The 22,839-nt window shown below is 43.3% G+C and overlaps 1 protein-coding gene across 1 annotated transcript; it reads right to left on the bottom strand.

Moving 5' to 3' along the window:
• Window positions 1-1,598: 1,598 nt before the first annotated feature.
• LOC148349406 (proto-oncogene DBL-like) lies at window positions 1,599-21,983 on the bottom strand. The gene is made up of 26 exons (XM_088320776.1): window positions 21,757-21,983; window positions 20,253-20,387; window positions 20,029-20,184; window positions 19,771-19,920; window positions 19,584-19,711; window positions 17,913-18,027; window positions 17,738-17,857; window positions 17,478-17,669; window positions 17,159-17,350; window positions 16,857-17,049; window positions 15,585-15,673; window positions 15,393-15,493; window positions 15,258-15,324; window positions 15,045-15,160; window positions 14,022-14,091; window positions 13,855-13,947; window positions 13,555-13,647; window positions 11,240-11,365; window positions 8,186-8,395; window positions 8,027-8,119; window positions 6,685-6,754; window positions 6,583-6,601; window positions 6,391-6,488; window positions 4,959-5,080; window positions 4,768-4,880; window positions 1,599-3,277 (listed from the first exon to the last, which is right to left on the bottom strand). The coding sequence occupies exons 1-26, from the start codon at window positions 21,805-21,807 to the stop codon at window positions 3,196-3,198; spliced, it is 2,994 nt and encodes a 997-aa protein (XP_088176902.1). The 5' UTR covers window positions 21,808-21,983; the 3' UTR covers window positions 1,599-3,195.
• Between the last annotated feature and the right edge of the window lie 856 nt (window positions 21,984-22,839).

Here is a 22,839-nt window from a genome sequence, read left to right as displayed (position 1 = left end):
TATATGCGATAGAAAAATAAATGAATAAATAAACAAAAGTTGTGTGTCTTTTTTTTGTTGTATTTTTCATGTGTTTTTTCGCGTTTGTTTTGTGGTTTGTCACATATTTTGTCTTAATTTCTCGCGTATTCTGTCGTGTGTATTTTGTCGTGTGTTGTGTTGTTTTTTTCATGTTTGTTTCGTCATTTGTTGTGCAATTTGTCATTTCATGTATTTTGTGGTGTGTTTTTTTCTGTCGTGTGTGCTTTTCAGATTTTTTTTGTTGTGTGTTTTTTCGGGATTCTGACGTGTTTTGCGTGTTTGTTTGTTTTATTTTGTGGTGTTTTTTTGTGTTTTTTTCCCGACTTATGTCTTCGTCGTGTGTGTTTTCCCGTTTATCATCCATCCATTATCTGCTCCGCTTATCCACAGTAGGGTCGCGGGGGTGCTGGAGCCCATCCCAGCTGTCACCCTGAAACGGTTGCCAGCCAGTCGCAGGGCACACAGAGAGACAGACAACTCACTCGCTCAAGTCGCAGGGCACACAGAGACAGACAACTCACTCGCTCATTCACACCAAGGGACAATTCGGACCGGCCAATCACCCTGACATGGATGTTTTTAGAATGTGAAAAGAAACCGGAGTGCCCAGAGGAAACCCACGTAAGCACGGGGAGAACATGCAAACTCCACACGGGGAGGCTGCGGGAGCTGGACTTGGACCCTGAACCCAGCAGCCGTTTTCCCGTTCATCTTATCATTTATTTGTCATGTAATTAATCATAACACGAGCTTATTCAAATGAGCGGGTAGGTCAAACTGGCTAAGCTTTTCACCTATTGGTTGATCATCAGTAATTAACCAATAGGTGAAAAGCTTTGCTAGTTTGACCCGCCTGCTCATTTGAATAACATGTTGTGACAAACTACACGACAAATTAAATAACAAAATGTAAAAGTAAATGAATGGATTGGATTTATATCATATAAAGGTATAATGTGATTTATGTGTTTATTTATTCCTATGTCATATATTTCTACATATGGCAGAATTGCTCCTCCACAACTTTTCCTTTATTTTGAAAAAACGCACTGACAGCACGCTAGCTGATTGACAGAAAATAGGAAGTCAGTTGTTGTGTGCTTTTATTGTGAAAGTCCTAACACAATCAGGTGAGCTTTCTCAAAGCTAAAACTCAAGTGCCATTGAAGAAATCAAAAACACAAAATGACAAATGCCAAGCTAGCATGGGATGACGTCTTTGCACACTGGGCGGTGCTTGAGCATGTGTTCATTATAAGGCACTTCTGACCAGTGGCGTGCACAGACTAGGAACAACTTCACCTATTTACATATGATTTAGAAACTGTTTTACCATGAACTCACATAAATGTTACTTATTTTGGTTAAACATCAAGATTCTATTTTTACCCAAGCTTGGGATTTTTTTAATTCAAAATGTAACAATGAAGAGCTAATTTTTACATAAAGGGGTATTGTGTATTTAGCCTCTCCTAGTGGTGAAAAAAAAACAATACTGGTTTGAATATTAAGCAAAAATACATTACCTATTATATAAACATTTATATATATTATATATAATATAATACGTTAATTGAGATGTGCATTACTCGTATGTCCAGAAATTTGTATTACTTTTACATAAAATGAGACTCACCGAGAGGGAGATTCCGTGATTGTCGTCCATTTTGCCGCTACGGGTACCCCCCAAAAACAAAAACCTTGTAAAAAGCAATAAATAAGAAGGATTTTGCATTCAGGTCACTTTGAGTATCCATAGTTTGTATTCTCCCTTGTGCTTTTTAGCAGTTTTTTTTGGTTACACTACCTAATAGAGCAACAACTTGTGGTCAAATATTACACTGTGTCCCTTTAAGAAAATCCCTGTTTTAACGATTTCAAGGAGTACTATTTGCAATGTCATCAGTTAGGAAAGAACCAATCCCAGCTTACCTATTTGCTGCATTTGTTCAAATATTACAAAGTGTCCCTTTAAATAAACCTTGAAAACTAAATAAGAAATTTGATCATTTGATAACCAATGAGGAAAAAAGAGACACATTAGGCTGGTGTCCTTGCACCAATTAGTGCACGCCACTGCTTCTGACGCTCTCTTACGGCCGACTACGTTTGACTTGATGTGAAAGCAAATACTGTAGTACCTCTTTATACAATTATATCTTTCGATATTGGAATTTCGATAAGCTATGTTTTTGGGGGACTAAAAACTTGACCAGAAGGAAAATTCAGGTCACGAGCAATCCCAGAGGCTACTACTGGAGACCACAGCTTCAGTTAGCACATATAAACTAGCACGGGCCCAAAAATGAATAAACAACTGTGCTATAATTTTTTGTGTGTGTACATTCAATTTCAGTTACAGTAACTTTAGTTTTAAGTGTACAGTAAATGCTTAGGTATCAACAAAAGTCTCTTGATCTCATACCTGTCAACCTCCGCCATTTGCTCCCTTTATCAAATATTGCTAATTCTCCTTATTAATTGATAATATACCTTGTAAACACAACGCAGCGAGATAGACTATGTAAAATATCGCAACTATATTAGCATTCTGAATTGACGTTGTTGTCTGCTTCCATTGACAGAATCTGTCTATTTTTTTAATCCATATGTTGTCCTGAAGAGGGATGGGCACCACCAGGCTGTACTTGCCCAAAATACACCACAGCAAATGGTGGCCCTACGACCCTAGTGATAAAGGGATCCAACCAACCAACCATAAAAATTATGATACGACGTACACAGTTTGAAATAATCACGGCAATTCCCTCAATCGTAAGTGCTCATAATAAACTTGCATTTTATTTTATTATATATCATCCTATTAATCTTGCAGTATTTTTGTTTGATTACTATTTAAATGTGTTTTTAGAGATCAGTAGAATATGTTTTTTTGCTATTTAGGGTTCACTTGTAAGACGGGAGCGGACCAATTACTTTTTAGTTATTTTGTATCAGGAAAATTTGCTTGATAGACGAGTAAGTCGAGCTACGATCCTTAATTGAATTCAGTTCGTATGAAGAGGTACCACAGGATGCTAACGAGCTTCTACCACGCTAACGTGCTATGCTAACGTAAGCTTGGAAGCCGAGCAGTTTGGCACATGACGATGAAAAAGGTAGCTCCGATTCCGTGTTTTTCTGTGAAAGGGACGGCGAGGTTCCGATGGTCTCTCAGCACGTCTCTCCGAGAATTCGACTTAGGTCCTCAGGCAGGACACGGCCCTCCTGGTTGCGTGTTTCGTTCCTCACCAGCCTGAGGCGCAAAAATACACATGTTCATTACAATCACATACACACAACGATGTTCTGCCGAAATGTCCTACCCTGTTGAGATGTCCTACCATAGGCTGATCTGTCTGCAATTGTGTTTTATCTATAATCAAGTAAAACCAGCAACACTGAGTACTCAGTAGTATTGCCAACAGAACTTTTACCAATGATATAAAACGAGGGTTGGCTTCGAGATTACCGTAGTCAACAAACACCATGTGTCAGGACCAGGACAGGAAGCAGAACCCACTCGCGTAACGTTACTCACAGTTTATTGGGGGGAAGAGAAAGGAGCGCACACTCGATCCGGAGATCGTTGGTGGCTGTTGTGATTGCCAATTTGGAGCACCTGCGGCGGCTTGATTGGCGCCAACAGCCCGGACAGCTGATTGGTGAACAATCCCTTTTTAAACCCCCTGCTTCCTCGTGGTGACTGTCAAATCATTGCGAACTGTTGCGTTCCACTCAGTGAGCATTCTCGTCCGACTCCGTTTTTTGCTAAGCCTTTTTCCTGCCTGATCTTCGTTATTGACCTGTTTCTGGACCGATTATGCCCGTTCTGCCTGCCTCCTTTACCTGACCCGTTTTGCCCCGTTACCTGCCTGCTTCCTGCCAACGACCTCACTTACGAACACGACACCGCCTTTGATCTCCTTCCCCGGCCAACGACTCACTATTCCCGCCTGTCTTCGTCCGACACGGAAGTGTCACTCCCGCCTCGCTCGCCCCTGTTGTCCGTCAGTCCTCAGATCAAGCAAGCAAGCATTACTCTCCCTCTCTTTTCAAATAAAAACTGAGAAACGTGCGCTATTGAGTCCTGTGTCCGTTTCTGGTCTGTGACAGTGGTGGGGAGTAGATTGCTCGGAATGCGAACGCGGTCAAAATCAATCAGATCAAAACAGGAGCAAAAACACAGGAAAAATTTGAGAATCACAGGGCTTGGCAAAACAAGAGCAAAACACAGGCAAAACGGGGTATCACAGGGCTTGGCAAAACAAGAAAAAAAAGATTCTCAGGGCTTGACGTATCACAACAGAGTTTAGCAGACGCTCTGACAACAAACGACTCAAAGGACAGCGTTTAAGTAGTCACAGAGAGCAATCTGTCAACGAGTTTCAGCTGGGGTCCATGGAAGGGCCCAATCGGGCGCCATGGCAACCATGACAGAACCTGGCGCCATGGCAACCGTGACACCATGCTAGAAAGCTACCATATGAAAAAACAGCTCAAAAGCTACGTCAGAAAACAATATCTTGACGAATTATTACTATGACTAAATATATGACTAAATAAAAACTAAATTCGCAATTACCCACTACTTTCGACGGAATGTATTATCGCTTTCAAAGGCACATACGATAGGTAAGATGAAAAATTGCCCTTTTCCAGAGATATCGCTATCAGCGTTGTACGCAGGTTGGGACATCTCAGTAGGTTGGAAAGAATTTCTGGAGACCGGTGCACACCCCTTACCACTGTCCATCCGCTAAGTGGCGCAATAATCGGATGACGTCACCACACTCGAAGATGACGTCATCCCCGCTAGCCTTGCAGCTAGCCACCAGGACTCGGTAGCGACCCTCCACCTGCCAGAAGTGTGGGCGCCTGCTTAGCTAGCTAGCAACGATTTTGAAAACAACGTAGGGATTTGCTCCGGCACCTACCAGTGGCGCCGGCCCGTCCTCTTCCCCTGTGTCCCCTTCCTCCTCCGAGTCGGACCCGTCCGTGGCGCCCCAGTCCTCCAGACCGTCGCAGATGGCTACTGAATGTGCTGCTGCCAGCCAGGCTATCGCCAAAAGAGGAAAGAAATTTAGAAAAGTAAATATTGACAAAGATAAAAATGGAAGCAGAGAAAGTAAGTGTAGTATCGAGTGACAAAAGTTGGTCCAATGCCCTCTGGTAGTCAAGTCATGTTTATTTGTATATCTTTTAATCACAAAAGTCTCAGCCCACCATTACAACGTCCACTGATCTGAAACCTACATGAGTGCAAGGACTGCTAAAACAGCCTACATCTCAAAGTCAATTGCTGCACAGAAATATAACCCGTTAGCGACTCTTACACGACAGCAGATCATTTCAGATGGTAACAGCTATTCGGTTTATGACTTTTTGAAAGCATCAGGGTACATTTTTGTAACGATCATGTGTATAAATCATATGTCAAAGATTTGGACATTTTAGGAAATGACTGATGCTGAGATTAATGTTCCTCGATTACTGTAATGTACTGCTCTATGATTTCCCGATGTTTCGTATCAAAGGTTTGCTGCTGTTACAAATTCATGCAGTGAACTTTTTCTTTAGGACAAGCAAGTTTAATCACATTACCCCTTTATAGCTGACCTACACTCCCTGCCAGTTCAAGATGTGATTTTAAAGATTTTGTTGCTAACATACCAATTTTTTTATGGATTTGCCCCATCTTATCTATCAGATTTAATTGCCACCTATGTTACTGCTCAGAACTGTTGAAAACTGAATTGTGTTTGTCATTGATATGAACGAGATCAGACATGGCACTGGGTAAACATGTAATAAACTTTTTAAAGAGAAAAAAGAGAAAATGCTGTTCTACGAGTGATCCCAAGAGCCATGAAGAAATCAGCAGGTGAAATCTAACACACCGGCTTGTGATGAAAGAAGGCTTCATTGACTCGACTCAAGTAGGTTGGGAGACTTTATAATTAGTCATAATGAGGCCAGTCAACAAACAAATGAACTAAAAAAACAAAATAAAATGGAAAACGTATGCGATCACACTCTCACTTCCCCAGATATTGTGTTTAGGGCTGCAAAAACAAATAGATAAAATCGAGTAAAATCGACTCATAGAAGCGTTGGCAGAAAAGCGATTTATGCGTCTCTCAGCACATCTATTCAATGCAAAAAAGAGTCATGCTTGTAGTACCCGTTGAGACCGGCAGAAAGCACATGTATAAAAGAATATTCAATAAGGTTTCTACTAAGTGGGTTAGACCTTTTTGGACACAGCCCCTGCAGAAAAACAAGGAATTACTCTAAATCTGTTACATATTCAATCTACCTCATTCATTAAAATCAACCTCATTAGCATTGCAACATTACTGATCTCACCGAATTTGGAAGAACTTGTTGAAGAGTCGGAGAGGGCGGGGAAGGTGTGGACAGACTCCGTCCATCTGGTAGGGTGGGTGTGGCTTGAGGCAGTAATACTGTGAGTGAGAGGAAGAAACTCTTGATAACACGCGACTGGGGGCGGGGCTTCAGTCCTTAATGAGAGTGCTCCACCTGTGTGTGCTAGCTCACCTGTCTGAGAACAGCGTGTCTGAAATAAAGACCACAGCTGTCAGTTTTGTAATTTCTTCATTCCATAAAACAAACTTGGACTTTCATTGTTTGTGAAGTTACCCTTGTGCAGCTGAGCGACGATTTTTTGGATCTCCGTAAGCCAGGTGACCTTAACGTCCATGCTGGGGGCCTTCAGACCAGGAGACATAAATAGAATACACTGTTTTTAAAGGTCAATGTGTCGATAATGCAGACTAAATGTGTCAGCCATTTTGTTTTAGATTCTCTCGTGTTTTTATTAGGTTGACCAGAAGCTGCCAGTTATCTTTGACCTGAACTGTGGACTAATGAAAACAGAGAAGCAGCAAGTGACATTAGCCACCTAGCATGTGTCAACACACTTTATTGTGGTGTTCCTGCCTGGTTTCCTTTAGTTCTATTTTAGCAGGCCATGTTCTTGGATTTCTTTCTTGCCTCTTTAAAAATTGGACCTAGAGGACACAACGGCTGATGACATGTTTCTGAAGGCCAGTTCAAATGATTCCAGCTCCCTGACTGATTCTACAGGTATCATGTTGTATTGTATCTTAAATGCTAGTGAGCAGACTGTTGGTTTGACTGCTGTGGCCAGGAAAGTATGCTGTTTATTTGAAAACAGTTTTGTCACCAGGAAATTCCAATCTTGTCAACAACACCAGATTCGGACAATGAAAGCTCAAGGCCTCCATTGGTTACACAATTTCCTGAAACATCCTTTCCCATATTTATCCTTCAAAGTTTAACCTTTTCTTCACAATATACCCTTTGATGATTTCAAATCCCCAACCAAAGTCTTTCTGGTGAAGAAGTCATGTCACCGAGAAGAGTTGGTGACTAGGACCGTCACGTGACGGAGATGGACGCTCATTTCACTCCTTTCACATTGGCATAGGGCTGGCTTGAGATCTTCAGAGGAGGGAATATTGTGGTCATCAAGAGATGTTCTGACATGCTGGTTGTCCAAATTTGGTGTTTTTGACGAGATTGGAATTTCCTCCCGATAAAATATATATGAATGTGTCTGTGTGTGCCCTTTGATGAACCAGGACATCCGAGTGCCAATGGAGAAGGGGTAAAATTAATGTCCACCTTCGCCATACGACGGTCCAAGTCACCAACTCTCCTTGGCGACGGGAGATCCTGATACCAAAGTGTCCTTCCATAGAGAATTAAATTCAAAATAATCAAAGGAGGGTATATTGTCAAGATAACGTCCAGCTTGGGAGAATGCATCTGGAGACTAATGTTGTCTTATATGACTGACCTGAGGAAATTGTGGAACAAATAGAGATCAGACGCCCTGATAGTCAGGATTGGGTGTTGTTGAGGAGATTAGAAACCAGAGCTTGAGCAACAATTGCTTCCTTGTTTCTCCATAGCTGAAGCCACATAACTGAAAGAGGCCCCAAGAATGGAGGCATACCTGCAAGATGTAGACCTCCTGAGTTCCTAGGTGGCAGAGTTGGAACTTCTTGCTGTCTCCTTTGACGTTTTCTGTGACGCTCACTGAGTTCATCTGAACAGGTGACAAGCAGGATGGGTTTGTATTTTAATAACAATGAAAATATTTTGTCTTCAGTACCCCGAGACAGGACTTGAAGCTGTAGACGGGCGATCGGGGGTCGTCGTCGCGGCGCTTGCAGCATACGATCGCTCGCTCGTAGAGGAAGATGTGACGCCGGGCGCCTTTAAAGCGGGCTAGCTCACGCATGCGCGACGCTGCCCTCTTGTGGCTTGTCCAGACGCTGAAGCCACCCTGCAGAAGAACTCGGCCCAGCAGGCCCAGGTCGCCCTGCCGGGTAAGGACCGACACGGCCTTTCAGTATTTTTGCTTTGATCAATGCCTTCAGATGTTTCTTATTTTACGGCAGGGGTCTCCAATGTGGTGCCCACTAAGGACATTTGAGTGGCCCCCATACCAGTTCTGAAAATAGCTCACCAGTGCTGGGTTGTTGTGATCTTTAAATGAAAAAAAAATGATCCACCTATACAATTCCCCTTATTTTACAGTAAAAAAAAAATTTCAAATTGTGTATGGCGTATAAGACTTTTTATATAGGAATAAAAAAGAATCTCGTCTGACCTATTTCAGCTCGAATATGGATCGTCTTGGTCATTGGTAGCAGACTACGTCATTGTATATACTGTATATCAGACGAGACTGAAGTCATTGTCTTTGGCCCACAAAAACCCAGAGAAAGTGACATCAGTCATCTGGAATCACTTAGTTTAAAAGCTAAAAATCAGGTTAGAAATCTCGGGGTAATAATGGACTCAGACCTAAACTTTAACAGCCACATTAAATCCATAACATCAATCAGCCTTTTACCATCTCAAAAACATTGCCAGAATCAAAGGTTTACTGTCTAAACCAGACTTAGAGAAACTTATCCATGCATTTATCTCTAGCAGGTTAGACTACTGTAACGGCCTTCTGACTGGACTTTCTAAACGAGCTGTAAGACAGCTGCAGAACATTCAGAACGCTGCTGCTCAGGTCCTGACTAGAACCAGGAAGTACGACCATATTAGTCCTGTGCGCAAGTCTCTGCACTGGCTTCCTGTCGCTCAGAGAATGGACTTTAAAACGGCTATGCTGGTGTATACTGTAAGTCTCTTCATGGTTTAGCACCAAAGTACATCTGTGACATGTTAGTCCCATATGAACCATCTCGGACCCTGAGAACCTCAGGGACAGGCCTTCTGCAGGTGCTCAGAGCCAGGACTAAACAGGGTGAAGCTGCGTTTCAGTTCAATGCAGCTAAACTCTGGAATAGTCTTCCTGATGACATCAGACAGGCGTCTACTCTGACAATGTTTAAGTCCAGGCTGAAAACAGCTCCGTTCAACTGTGCATACAACTGAAAGGGTTCTATCTGCACTCTTCACTTTTACCTTATTTTAATTCATTGATTTTATTATGTTTTACCTGTGGTTTTAATGCATTTTAAAAACCATATTTTAAATTTTCAATGTCTTTTATTGTGTGTTTTTAACCTGTCTGCCATTTCTGTAAAGCACTTTGAATTGCCTTGTGTATGAATTGTGCTATACAAATAAACTTGCCTTGCCTTGCCTTGCCTATATGGCTAATATTGTGACTGTATTCTTTAGTCTGTCTTGCTGTGAGTAAATAGGTGGCGCATTGAGTTTTTAAGGTTTATTATCACTTAATAAGGGGAGTTTCAACCATTAATACAGGGAGCAAATGACTCAGGTTAAGAGTTATGATAATGTTACGTAAGCGCTAGTAAGTACACTTAAAATGAAAGTTACTTTACCTTTAGACGATCGTACATTTTACAGCACAATTTTGACAGCACAATTTTTACTTTTTTGCTTGTAGTAGTTTACGTGCGCAAACTGGTACAAGCTGATGCAGGGGTTGAGCTGTCTCCAACAGCCTCTAGTGATATGGGACTAATCGCTACTTGTTTCCTTTGTGTAGCAAGCAAAACTTTTGTTGCAAAAAATATCGTGTACTGATATCTCATACCTGTCAACCTCCACGTCTCGATGCCCTTACAAACTGTCGTATTTTCCCTTGCAAAATACTAAAAAAAAATCTTACACCATATTTTTTTTCAAACATGTTTATTTATGTAGTTTAACATGTTATATTGTACATATGTTTCGTTACATCACTCTGTACATATTCTTAATAATATAAAAACATAAAATAAAAATAAAATTAAAAAATCAGGAACAATTGTTATCAGTGTAACTAAAATATCCATAACTAACACTTTAAATTTAAGATAAGGAAAAAATTTGTTAGCATTTCTATATTGAAAACCAAACCACATGATCAAACCTTGATGCTTGTATTTTAAATTTCAAACAGACTATTTAACAGGGACAGAAAATACAAACCTTTGCAGCCTTGTGACTGGGAAACATGTTTTTCATAGGCCTTGTGAAGTGATCGGCTACTGTTGGAGGTATGTTGTGCTCTGCGCTGAAATGGCAAAACATCACTTCTGCAGCTGTTGAGTCTTCCGGTGTAGTGCCTAATTTTGACTCCCCTGCAAAATCCTCCCCCCTCGCGTGAACGTGCATTCTGCTGCGCTTCCGACAATAGTTTTATTGTTTTAATAAGCTTATTATATAGAATACGATTGCTATTGTCCGAAGCGCAGCAGAATGCGTTCTCACGCGAGGTGGGGAGGATTTTGCAGGGGAGTCGAAATTGGGCACTACAGCGGCAGACGCGTGCGCACAGTAGCATCAAACGCTCGCTTCGTTTGCGACGGAAAAAAAACATACCGAGATAAAGGCTACCGCGGGGAACTCGTTTGACTTGATTGATTTGCCGTTTCGGGATAGTCGGTGTATACCGGATGGTACCCATAATTGACAAATTTGCGTTTTTCCGTACAGATTTTCTTGCAAGCCGTACCCGTCTTAAAATGCATAATAAACGTACTTTGTACGGCAAAAACGTACAGGTTGACAGGTATGTATTCTTGTGTTAAGAGGTCTTTGACTAACGTGGTACCACTGTACTGTATTTTTAGTACTGTATTTATTTGCTAAGGGTTGCAGTGATGATAAAAGGGAGAAGCAAAAGCATGATAACCATAGAGACGTTCCGATTTTGGACATGTTATCTCCAGAACGGTTTCAGGAGTGCTACCTGGTATCCAACGATGGCGTTGTGGTGCATGGAGTCGTTGACAGCCTTGAGCAGGTCCAGCATGCAGTCCAGCGCCTCCTGCAGTTGGGCCCGGTACTGCGGCTCCGTGCAGTGTTTGAGGAGCTCCTGCGCATAAGTGTGCACACGCTTGTGAAGTAGGCACTCGCAGGCTTGGGGAGTAGTGGACTACATGTAACAGTGTTACGTAATTAGGATACCACAAAAAATTGAATTGTAATGCGCTACAGTTCCAGGAAAAAATACATCATCAAATTACGGGTACATTTAGTTAAAATAAGGATTTCAATTTTATTTCAAAGTATATTTTCATATACATAATGCCACGATAGATCAATTGAGTCTATTATAATTTCTATTATAATTTGGACACACAGAAAGGATGGATGAGGAGCGAATGTTGAAGAGGAGTTACAGAGCAGAAGTAAATGGAAGGAGACCAAGAGGAAGGCCGCGAATGACGTGGATGGATGGTGTTATGAGTGCACTGCAGGAAAGAGGACTAAATATAGTGGAAGCTAGAGCTTTTTTGGTGATAGGAATGAGTGGAGAGGTGTTGTAAAAGGATAGTGGGATGTTTAGACACGTTCTAAGGGATGGGCAGGGCAGGGCACCTGTACGATGCGGCAGGGGTAAACCAGTGAAAGTTGTTGGGCCCTGCTGTTGAAGAGAAGAGTGTGTTGTGTCACCCCGAGGTGCTTAACTTGATTGTGTGTTTGGGCAATTGGGTTGGCCTTGGTCCAGAAAAATTTGTGTGTGATTTTTTTGCTACTTTTTCCATTTTTATTTTCTTTGTTCTTTGTATGTGTCTGTCTTGCAGTCGGTCACCCCTCTCGAGGGATATGACCATGGTAGAAAGATAGATTGATAGATAATATCCTCTTAATGTCAACTAAAAGAGAGTACAGTGGAACCTCGGTTTTCGAACGCCTCTCAGTTCGGACAAATCGGTGTTCGACCAAAAATTTTGAGAGATTCTTGCTTCGCTGTTCGGTCAAAAAATCGGAGTTCGAACGCCGGTACGCTAGGGTGCGATGCTGAGCGGCGTACGGGTGTTTTAGCCCCTAATTATGCCTCCGAAGAAGGTCGGTGCAAGCAGGGCAGGTGAAAAAAGACAAGTTGTTCGTCCAACTATTGCCTTTAAGAAAGACATAATAGCTAAATATGAAAGAGGTGTACGAATTTCCGATCTTGCTAGTGAATACAGCATGGCTAAATCTAGTACGATAGTAAAGAATAAGGAGGCTGTGAAATCGAGTGATGCGGCTAAAGAAGTTAGCGCTATAAGCAGGCAACTGCCGCAAGTTTTGGAAGAGGTTGAAAAACTTTTGATGATTTTTCTCTCCCCACCGTCCACCACAAAGGTAAGAAATTCTATTGGTACAAAAGATTAAGCTAACGCGAACGTACGATTAGCCTGGGTTAGCTTCATGTTTACGTTCATGGTAAACATTCAGGGTGTTGGAACGGATTAAAACGATTTTACATTACTTTTAATGGGAAAAACGATTTCGGTGATTGAACAAATTCGTTTTCGAACAGGGTTCTGGAACGGATTATGGTCGAGAACCGAGGTTCCACTGTATCTTTTGTCTGCCATGTGGAAGAGAAAGTTTTTGCTTCATAGGCTAAACAAACAGGTTCAAATTTAAGCACTTTTTGTAGGACTGCAACCAACTGCCTGACCTTGGTTTTCTCCAATTGTTTTTTAAGGTTACTTTGTTCATTTATCTTGTACAAAATCTAGTAATTTTACTCAAATTATGTTTGTTAGCATGTTTGGTATTGAAGTAAGGTGGCACGGCGGCTAGGTTTTTAGCACATCCGAGGCAGAGTTCTGAGGTGATGGGATCGAATCCAGCTACCAGCCTTCCTGTGCGGAGTATGTTTGTTCTCCCCGTGCTTTCGTGTGTTTCCTCAGGGCACTCCGGTTACCTCCCAAATCGCTAAAGTATGCTCATCAGGTAAAATCGCTGGTTGAATTGTCCGTAGGTGTGAATGAGCAAGTAAGTTATCTGTCTCTGTGTGCCTTGTGACTGGCTGGCAACCAGTTCAGGGTGTCTGCTGCCCACTGCCTGAGGATAGCTGGGATGGCCTCCAGCATCCCCGCAACCCTACTGATGATAAGTAGTGCAGATAATAGATGGATTGGATTGGAGTAATCATGTTAATCATGTTACATTACTGCAAAATTGAAGGATTCGGATTATGCCACTGATTACATTTTCCAACAGGCAACTAATAACTATATGGGAGGACATTTTTAAGGTAACCCTCCCAACCCTGGGCACACACACCTTGAGGATCAGCTGATACTTGGTAAGGCGCTGAATGGGTTTCAGGAGGTACGAGTCCAAAGAAAGTTTGTGCTCCAGCTTCTTCTGGCACTCCTGAAACAAAGCAAAGGATATGAATTTCCCTCCTGCTAAGAGGATAGGAGCAGACCAATTACTTTCAATTATTTCATATTGGAAAGCTTTTTACATGAGGGATTCAAGCTCTGAACCCGATCCCGGAACAAGGTACTACTGTACTGACAATATTTCCTTTCAAATCGAATTATTAATTGCACGAAAAGGTAGACATCGAGCGCGCACCTGGAAGAAATCTGAGTCGCAGCACTGCTTCCACAAGGACTCGGAACGAGGCTTGTTTTGGCAGTAGTGCTCGTACATCTGGAACTTGTCCTTCTACGGAACGAAAAAAGAAAGAAAATGAGTTGTCTTTGAATCAGAATTGAAATATGGTCTCATTTGTCCCTCACCCGCTGCAGGAAGCACTGGCCAACCCGCTCGGGCGTGTCCAGGCAGCGCTGGAGGTCCTGCAGGAAAGTCCTAGAAACCAAAGGACATTTTTTCCCTATCCTGTGCTTTCATGTAGTGTGTTTTGAAGATTCAACAGGAATTTCTCAATTTGACTTCTTCAAGAGATAATGTTGTAAAGAGTCTGTGGGAGTTTATAAGAGCTCTCAGAGATTTCCCTGCGTTGTCTCTGTTTTATGTTTTGTTCAGTTAGTTAATGCTCTGACTTATACTGTGTTGTGTTCCTTTCATGTTTTTGTGAAGTTAATGTTCCCACATATGCTGATTTTCTTCATGTTTTGTTCAGTAGGAAATAGTGCTCCAACATGTCCTGAATTGTTTTGTGTTGTGTTCATTTAGAGTTAGTCATTCAATGTAGTATGGGTTGTCTTTCTGACTTTGTTGATGATACTGTGTAACAATTAAGCGCTATACAAATAAACGTGACTTGATTTTCATGTTTTGTTCAGTTATAGATATTTACTGTACAGCATTATATGTCATGGTCTTGTCATCTTGGCATTCCCATTATTGTTTTATCATCACTTGGGTACATGGCCTTCGTTCATGTTTTGTTTAGTTATAGCTAGGTTGTGTTCCAACACATCCTGCATTGTCTTCCTTCTATTTTTTTTCAGGTGGAGTTAGTGTTACATATCCTTTGTTGTCCTTCTTTCTTGCTTTTGTTCAGTTAGAGCTAGTTAGTGTCACATGGTTATATTTTATAGTCTCGTCACATTATTTGTCCATTCATGCTTGGGTAAATATCCTGCATTGACTTTCGTGTTTTGTTCGTTTGGGTGTTTCAACATATCCTGTGCATCTCTGGCCATACTGGAACCGGTCCCATTATGACAATACTGTGGTAGCTGTGAGTGGCCTTTTTAACTCCCATGGACCCTCTGTGACATCAAATAGTAAAATTCTATTGGGAGCAACAAAACACAGAACATGAAAGTATAGAAGATGGAAGATGTGGCCGCTACCTGCTGTGGAACTGGTATATCTGCGACATGTTTCCGAAAAGGACGTCCTTGTGAGCGTGGAGGATGGACGGCAGAAGGTCCCGCATGGACGGGTCCTCCATCTCAGCTCGGTAGCCCTGAGCGGGACCGGCACCAGCCCGACGGAACAGCAGTAAACGGACCCGTCAAAGGACAAAATCGGACACAGAGATGGTCCGGTTCCCGAGGGCTCACCAAAAGAACGGAAAGGAGCTCCTCCACGTAGACCTTCTCAGTGGAGATGAGCTCCTTCATGATGCGGCTACCCGTTTCAAAGATGAGAGTGAGAAGGAGGCGTGACCAGCCCATCTTTTGATCTCGCATGCCCACCTGGTCACTTGCTCTGCCCCTTCCTCCACCTCTGAGTCGCTTTCGGGGGCAGAGCCGTACAGACAGCTGCGGTTGCCTTGGTAATCGTGCATCACTTCGATCTGCACCAAACAAAACGGATTTTGAGGAAAGTAGTAGTGTTCATTTACTGTTATTAATTTCCATGTAAATATTTTTCCCATCCAAACACACCTTTGGTTGGTCACTGGTCCTCCTATTGGCTCTTTTTCCAGGAAGTAGATCAAAGGAGAACTTGGAGTTGAGAAGGTTGAAGTCCACACCTGAAGACGAAAGATAAGCAGATGCATATCAGATACCAGTTTCGGAATACCATTTTAATTCTGAAACAAAACCTCATGCAAATCCAAACCAGAACTAAAATCAGATTACGATTTTCATCTAAAATGGAACCAGATTCAAAACCACGCCCAAATCAGAATTAAATGCATACAATTTTCTGAAACAGAACTAGATGCAAAACCAAATTCGTATTTAAATTTTGAATTTCACATTTTGAAACAGAACCAGATGCAAAACCACTTTGAGTAGGAAAACTGGATTTAGATTCATTAACATAAATAAAACAATGAACACATCAAATACGGTGTCTAAATATAAACAAAACTATAAAGATTCCAAACCAATCGAGAAGATCAACATTATGATCCTAACCTGATTCATAAAGAACCAAAAACAATTTTAAATTAACAAGAGCAAAACCATATTCATATTTGTAGAAAGAAATCAATACAAATATTGTCGTGGAGAATTGTTTTAAATTGATTTATGTATAGGATCGTATCTATTTGTTAGTTCTGAAATGTGTCTTGTGCTTCAGAGCTAGGAAACATTGTTTCCAGTAAAGGAAAGGTGAGGTCAAATGCTCCATGTGTTGTCTCATGAGATGTTTTGAACAGGTGGTCTGCATCAGATGATTGTATCATGTGTTGCCCCCACAACGATGCCTAATATTTTCCACCAATCAAAGTTCGTGATCACTGAGTTTAACCAAGGAAGGACTTATCCCTAGCTAAGGACCCTACCCTCCTGTGAGATCTTCATTGTTCGAGCTATGTGTAAGATCTCCATTGTTCGAGGATGTTTGCTCGTAATGTAATGTCTCTGTGTAAGAAAGTATGAGCACGTCCCATCACCTCTGCATGTCTCCAAGTTCAATTTAGATTCACTTTTAATGAGTTTCAGATTCTGAAATCTAAAACTGAGAGCAGGAGAGGAACCATATTCAAAACCAATTCCAAATTCAGAATGAACATAGAACCAGATTCAGATCTGAAAACAACAATAAAACAATACAGATGTGGATTAACATCTGTAGCTAAATTAAGAATCACAAACACCAGAACACTGGGAATCTGATCCCGAAACCAGATTCACAATTCAGAAGAAAGGATGACCAGATTCTGATCTGAAAATAGATCCCAATTAAAACCGATGCAACGTTACCATGTTTGGGCGAGAAGAGTGGCGCCTTAATGGTGTGATGGTGGCTTGTTTCGGCGTGTTGAGCTTCAGGCCGTGGCGCCACTGGCTGGACAGGTCGGACCTGGACGTCAGCCATCTTGCGGAGACACTGCTCCCGGTTGTGGATCAGGGCCCGCATGGACGCTAGCTTGTCTGTCACCATGGCAATCTGACACTATCCAATCGCCACAGAATGAGGTATGCTTCAATCCATAATTGATTACTATGGTAGACCCCTGGTAACAGTTGATAATACTCCGGAGAACCTCAAGAGGGCGCTATACCTGCAACTGCGGCGTGAGAATAGCCTCGAATTCCAGACTGAGGACGTCTTGTCTGTTGTCAGCGACGTCTGGCGCCCTCTGTTGGTGGCATTGCAGGGACTGGAGGGCCTCTCGGGCGCATTCCCTGCTTTGGAAGCGCTCTACTAGCTGACTGGCTAGCAGGTACGCACCCTCATCGCACCAGCGGAGAGCCTGCATGCGTGTGCAGAAAGTCAGCGTGGCGTCTAAGCGTTTTTAAAGTAATTTTTCCACAATATCATAACGTTTAGAGTTCTTTGCGTCTTGGCTACAAATGTTGAACAAGCGCATACGCACTCACTCTGTCCAGCCGCACGAGAAGATCCCTGGCCCGTGTCAGGGTGGCCCGTTTCCCACGTAGACCGGTACTGATGACGTCACAGTGATGACGCAATTCGTTGCAGCGCTGCATGATGAGCGCTAACGCGTAATGATGGTGGGCCGCTAGTTGATGGCCCTGCAGAATCAGAACCTGGGCGCGGGCCATGGCCTCCTGAGGACGACAACGGATGAATTGGAAGTGAGTGTGTGATCGTGGGTGAGTGTGCATGCGTGTGCGACCTCTGCCCGTTGCTCAAGATGTTGCAGATCTTCCAGGAGCTGCCGGGCATGCAGCAGCGTGTTGCCTACGGAGGGGAGGGCTTTTTCCTCGGCGGACATCTTCTCCAGCTCCTCCTCCATCTGCACACACATAGGAATGAGCACAGGTGTGTGGAAACGGGGTGGAGCCACGCACCTGCTGGAAGTTGCGCTCGTAGAGTAGAAGCTGCAGGTATTGTTGCACCTTCAGCTGGTGCTTGTCAAAGAAGCAGTCAAAGGCCTCCTCCATGTCGCCGAGCTGACACAGAAGCCTTCAGGGAAAAAGCGGAACCTTGATACACATAGGTATGCAAAACAGTAGACCCCCGGATCAAGGCAACATTTTTACTTTACAGCGTATGGTAAGATGCTTTTTAACAATAAAAACTATGTATTTTTAATGTTTTTTTAACTCTTGCTTAGCTCCTCAGTAGCAAGGCCCCAGAGATGGATGAGATCCGCCTGGAGTTCATTAAGGCTCTGGAATTAGTGGGCAAGTCATGGTTGACAAGCCTCTGCAACTTTGCATGGACATCGGGGACAGTACCTCTGGATTGGCTGTCCCTATTTTTAAGAAGGGGAATCGGAGAGTGTGTTCCAACTACAGGAAAGTCACAGGGTCCGTTGGATTCAGGAGGAGCAGTGTGGTTTGTCCGGGCGGTGTAACAGTGGATCAGCTCTAGACCCTCTGCAGGGTTCTTGAGGATACATGGGAGTGTGCCCATCCACTCTACATGTGTTTTGTGGGCTTGGAGAAGGCATTTGACCATGTTCCTCGGGGAGCAACGTTATTGTGGGATGCCGGACAGTTATATGAGGGAGGTTTGGCCCCTGTATGACTGGTGCTAGAGTTGTTTCCTCATTGCTGGCTTGTTTCCAGGCTACTGTTTATTACCGATTCTGTTCTTAACTTCCATGGACAGAAATTCTAGGCTCAGCTGTGGCGTGGAAAGCATCCGGTTTGGGAGTCTCAGCATTGCATCTCTGCTTTTTGCAAATAATGTGATGCTGTTGGCTTCCTCAAGCTCTCACTTTAGCGATACGCAGAGTTTGAAGTGGCCCGGATGAAGATCAGCACTTCTAAGTACGAGCCAATGGTTTTCTGCCAGAAATAGGCTGAATGCCCTTTCCAGGTCATGGACGAGATCCTGACACCAGTGAATGAGTTCAAGTTTCTCGGGGCTTGTTCAAGAGTGAGGGTAGGGTGGAACGGGAGATCGACAGACGGTTCAGTGCAGCATCTACCATCATGCGGACCTTGTACTGGTCCGTGGTAGTAAAGAAGGAGCTGAGCCAAAGTACTATATTAACAATTGATCTACATTCCTACCCTAACCTGTGGTTACAAACGGGTCCCGGATACAAACTTTGTTTCCTCCACATGGTGGCTGGGCTCTCTCTTACAGAGAGGTTGAGAAGCTTGGTCATCCAGGAGGAACTCAGTGTAGAGCCCCTGCTACTCCGCGTTCAAAGGAGCCAGCTGAGGTGGCTTGGGCATCTTATAGGGAGGCCTCTCTCGGGGGGTGTTCCAGGCTTGTGTCATCGAAGGAAGCCCCGGGGATGAAGCAGGATACCCTGGAGATACTACCTCTCTAGGCTGGCCTGGGATCCCCCCAGATCCCGTTAGTCGAGATCTGGGCCTTACTGCTGAGGCAGCTTCTCCCATAAACAGACCTTGGATAAGTAGTACTTACCATACAACATTTTCTCAATTGAATATTTTTCAAGGGTTCAGAGCTAACTAGCATAGGATTCTACCCCTCACCGTACGGCAATTTCCCAATTTGTCCTACTGTATGTGGAATTATTTTGTTTGTACCAGACTGACCTCTGAACCATGTCCAAATCGGCCTTGATGTCCTCCTGCTCGTCTGTGACGCCCTTTTTAGATGCCAACAGTGTCCCCAGGTTGTCAAGCAGGAGGCGTCCTTCCTTCAACACCCCGACAACGTCCTCCTAGTGCACCGGGCAAGGAGTTGAGATGGTTCCCCTCGCCCATTGGTAAAGTGGCCCACCTTCATGTGCCGGTAGCGCTGCGTTTGCGAGCGCAGGAGGAAGTCGACGGCCCCCGCCTCGTCCGGAAGTTCGGTGTCTGACAGCTCGGAACCGAAACTTTGCAGGAGGTGAGCCACGTCCTTCACTGTCACTGCAAAAGTCTCGATGGCCTGCCCACAATTGCATTCTTAGGTTTTATTTTAAAGTGACAATGTGTAAGAATTCAGAACTAAAGGTTGTAGTAGCTTAAAATTAAGCTGAAATATGAGTCTGCTTACTGAGCGCAGAACAATCCAGTCATTCCGAGAATGTGCTCCACTAGCGCTTGCGCCACCGCTAGTGCCGCCACCGCCGCCACCGCCGAAGAGGTCAGACGTCAAGCGGTTCTCGTCAATGTAGCGCAGCAGGTCGCCCACTGACCGTAGGGTCATCACCTGAGTGGGCATACCCAAGTTAGCGTGTTAGCACGTTAGCGCGTTAGCGAGTGCCGACCGATGCTTACCGGCATGTTGAGCAGGAAGTCGTCCTGGCTAAAGCGAAAACCAAGGTCGGTGCCGGAGGAGGGGCTTGGGGCGGAGCTCAGCAAGGTGGAGGGGCGGAGAACCAGCACCAGGTGCAGGTTACCTGGAAAGGATGTCTGAGGAAGAGGAGCATTAGTTGCCGTGGCAACCACCTTGCTTTTTTAACCAATTACATAATTTCTTCACTCAAGTGAATGAAAGACTGCATTGAAATTCAAGATTCAAATTCAAAGTGTTTATTGTCATATGCACAGTAAAGAACCATGATTCCCTGCACAATGAAATTCTTACTTTGCTTTACACACAGTTGCCAGCGTAATGAAACTAAGAAACTATATATGTGTATACATAAAAGAATATTACGAATATTAAAAAGATAAAAATACGAGATTAACTCAAGGTGAATTGAAGCAACGGGAATGAGGTTGAATTCTGATGTTATTTTGCAAAACTCGAGAAAAAACAATACTTGGGATAAATTTTTTGACACAAAACAATCCAATTACTTTACACAAATGTTTAAAACCAATATTTGGTTCTTAATGTGCTCTAGATGTGAACTAAAACAGAGCATATCTTTTCTGCCATGTAAAAAAAAGTTGTATTTTTGCCCAAAAACTATTCTACGTGGGTAAATTGTAAGCACTTTTTTCTAGGACTACAAAAACTACCGGTCCTTGGTTTCCTCCAATTCCTTTTCAAGGTTACATTGTTTGTTTATCTTAATAAAATAAATTTGTATCTATTTTTTATTCTGTCTTTTTATTTTTCTTTCGGTGTTGTAGTCAGTCGGCTCTGTGGTTAGCGTGCGGCCCCACGGTGTGGAGGTGCAGGGTTCAGTTACAGCTCCCGCACACTCCCCATCCGGAGTTTGCATGGTCTCCTCATGCCTATGTGGGATTTTACCTGGGTACTCCCATTTCTTGCCACATTCCGAATACATGCATGTCAGGTTAATTGGCTGGTAGAAATAATCCCCAAGTGTTACTTAGTGAGTGAGCTTTATGTCTCTGGCTGGCAACCGGTTCGGGGTGTCCCCTGCCCACTGTCTGAAGATGGCTGGGATGGGCTCCAGCAACCCAGTGACCCTAATGGGGATAAGCAGCCCAGAACATGGATAGATGGGTATTGTATAGCAACTCAAAAGTGATTGAAAGTAATCAAGTTACAATACTGCAATATTGTCGTGTTTGGATGATGTTACTGGTTACATTTTTAAACAGGTATCAAGTAACCTTGTCAGATTACATTTTTAAAGTAACCCTAGTTATTTACGAAATCCGCACTGCGTCTTGATTGTTTTTAAAAGTCTTGATGCATAATTGTGCAGCTCACATGACTCAGGCTGCAGCCCGGCCATGCAGATGCGCGCTTTTCAAGGTGACGTGCACGCCTGCGTAATGCAGCATCATCCCATGCATCCCAAAAACTAACTCACACTGCAGCAAAACTATCCTCGTTTGAGGTTCGGGGCAGGAGGCTTACCGCGGCTCGGCGCAGACGCGGGAATCCCCACTGCGGCTGGGACTCGGCCATCGCTCCGGACTGAACGGACGATCGGGCGGCTTGGATGTTTTTCGAAAGCCGGCAAGTCTGCAGTGGGACGCGGCGAGGACGAGCGATGCGCGCGCACCTGCTCCCTCCCTGCAGCGTCCGAAAAGGGAGGGGAAGGGACGAGAGAAGGCCAAGATGGAGGGGAGGCCACAAGACTTTTGCTGCAGAGACCTACCTGAGTTGAACGCGTTTGACGTGTTGTGACGTCACTCGGAAACTTTATTAAAGCTGCCCTTATAACGGTGAAAGTTCCATATTTTCTCTATTAAGTTTGTGCTAACAATGCCCAGCAGAGTTCAAAAATCTATATTTTCCATTGCACTTATTTGTTTTTATCCTACTTTTAGAGTCCTGGATAGTGACGTCATGCTTGTCTGTTTCTTTATATTTGTTATTGTACCATTAGAAATTGTGGAAGTGAGAAAAGAACTGTTTCATTCAAGTACTGCTGAAATGCCAACCCATTCAAGCCCGTCCAAGAAATGTGCACGCAAATCATGTGCTACTTCGTCGCCATCTCCTGGTTCGAAGTCATAATCGCATCCCAAAGTTTTCAAATCCCGCACCCTACCTTTAAAAAACACACTGGAGGACAAATAAGGACACATTCGTAAAGGTTTTTCACTTCTTATTGTTTTACACTCTTTGCACTTTGACTGAAATATTATGCAATGTGCAAAGTCATGTTGACTTTTGTTATATTTCTGATTTTCGTGGGTTTGAATCTCCTGGCATTTGTTCTGAAACAATTATAATATAAATATTTCCTATTTTGAAAAAGTTTGCATTGTAGTTATCTAATAACAATTAGACATTTTTTTATTGATGGCAAAATGAAGCCCCATATATCAGACAAGTGGAGGCAAATGTGAAGCACAGTGTAAAGCGCTCTGGGAGGTCTTCAGTGACGAAAAGAGATACATAAATGCATACCATTTACCATTTACAAGCCCTGCGACTGGCTGGCAACCAGTTCAGGGTGTCCCCTGCCCACTGCCCGAAGTTAACTGGGAT

The sequence above is a fragment of the Urocampus carinirostris genome, chromosome 17, assembly GCF_059441175.1.
Source record: "Urocampus carinirostris isolate Australia breed hairy pipefish chromosome 17, RoL_Ucar_1.0, whole genome shotgun sequence".
In the NCBI taxonomy this organism is placed as follows: domain Eukaryota; kingdom Metazoa; phylum Chordata; class Actinopteri; order Syngnathiformes; family Syngnathidae; genus Urocampus; species Urocampus carinirostris.
This window is presented reverse-complemented; position numbering and strand designations above follow the sequence as displayed.

What these genes read in the sequence shown, in the direction of transcription:
- LOC148349406 (XM_088320776.1), bottom strand. Translation starts at nt 21,807, where the DNA reads ATGGCCGAGTCCCAGCCGCAGTGGGGATTCCCGCGTCTGCGCCGAGCC. An exon ending in ATATACCAGTTCCACAGCAG is followed by an intron (nt 14,092 to 15,044) that starts GTAGCGGCCACA and finishes TTTGGTTTCTAG; the next exon opens with GACTTTCCTGCAGGACCTCC. An exon ending in CACTTAGCGGATGGACAGTG is followed by an intron (nt 3,278 to 4,767) that starts GTAAGGGGTGTG and finishes TTTGCGCCTCAG; the next exon opens with GCTGGTGAGGAACGAAACAC.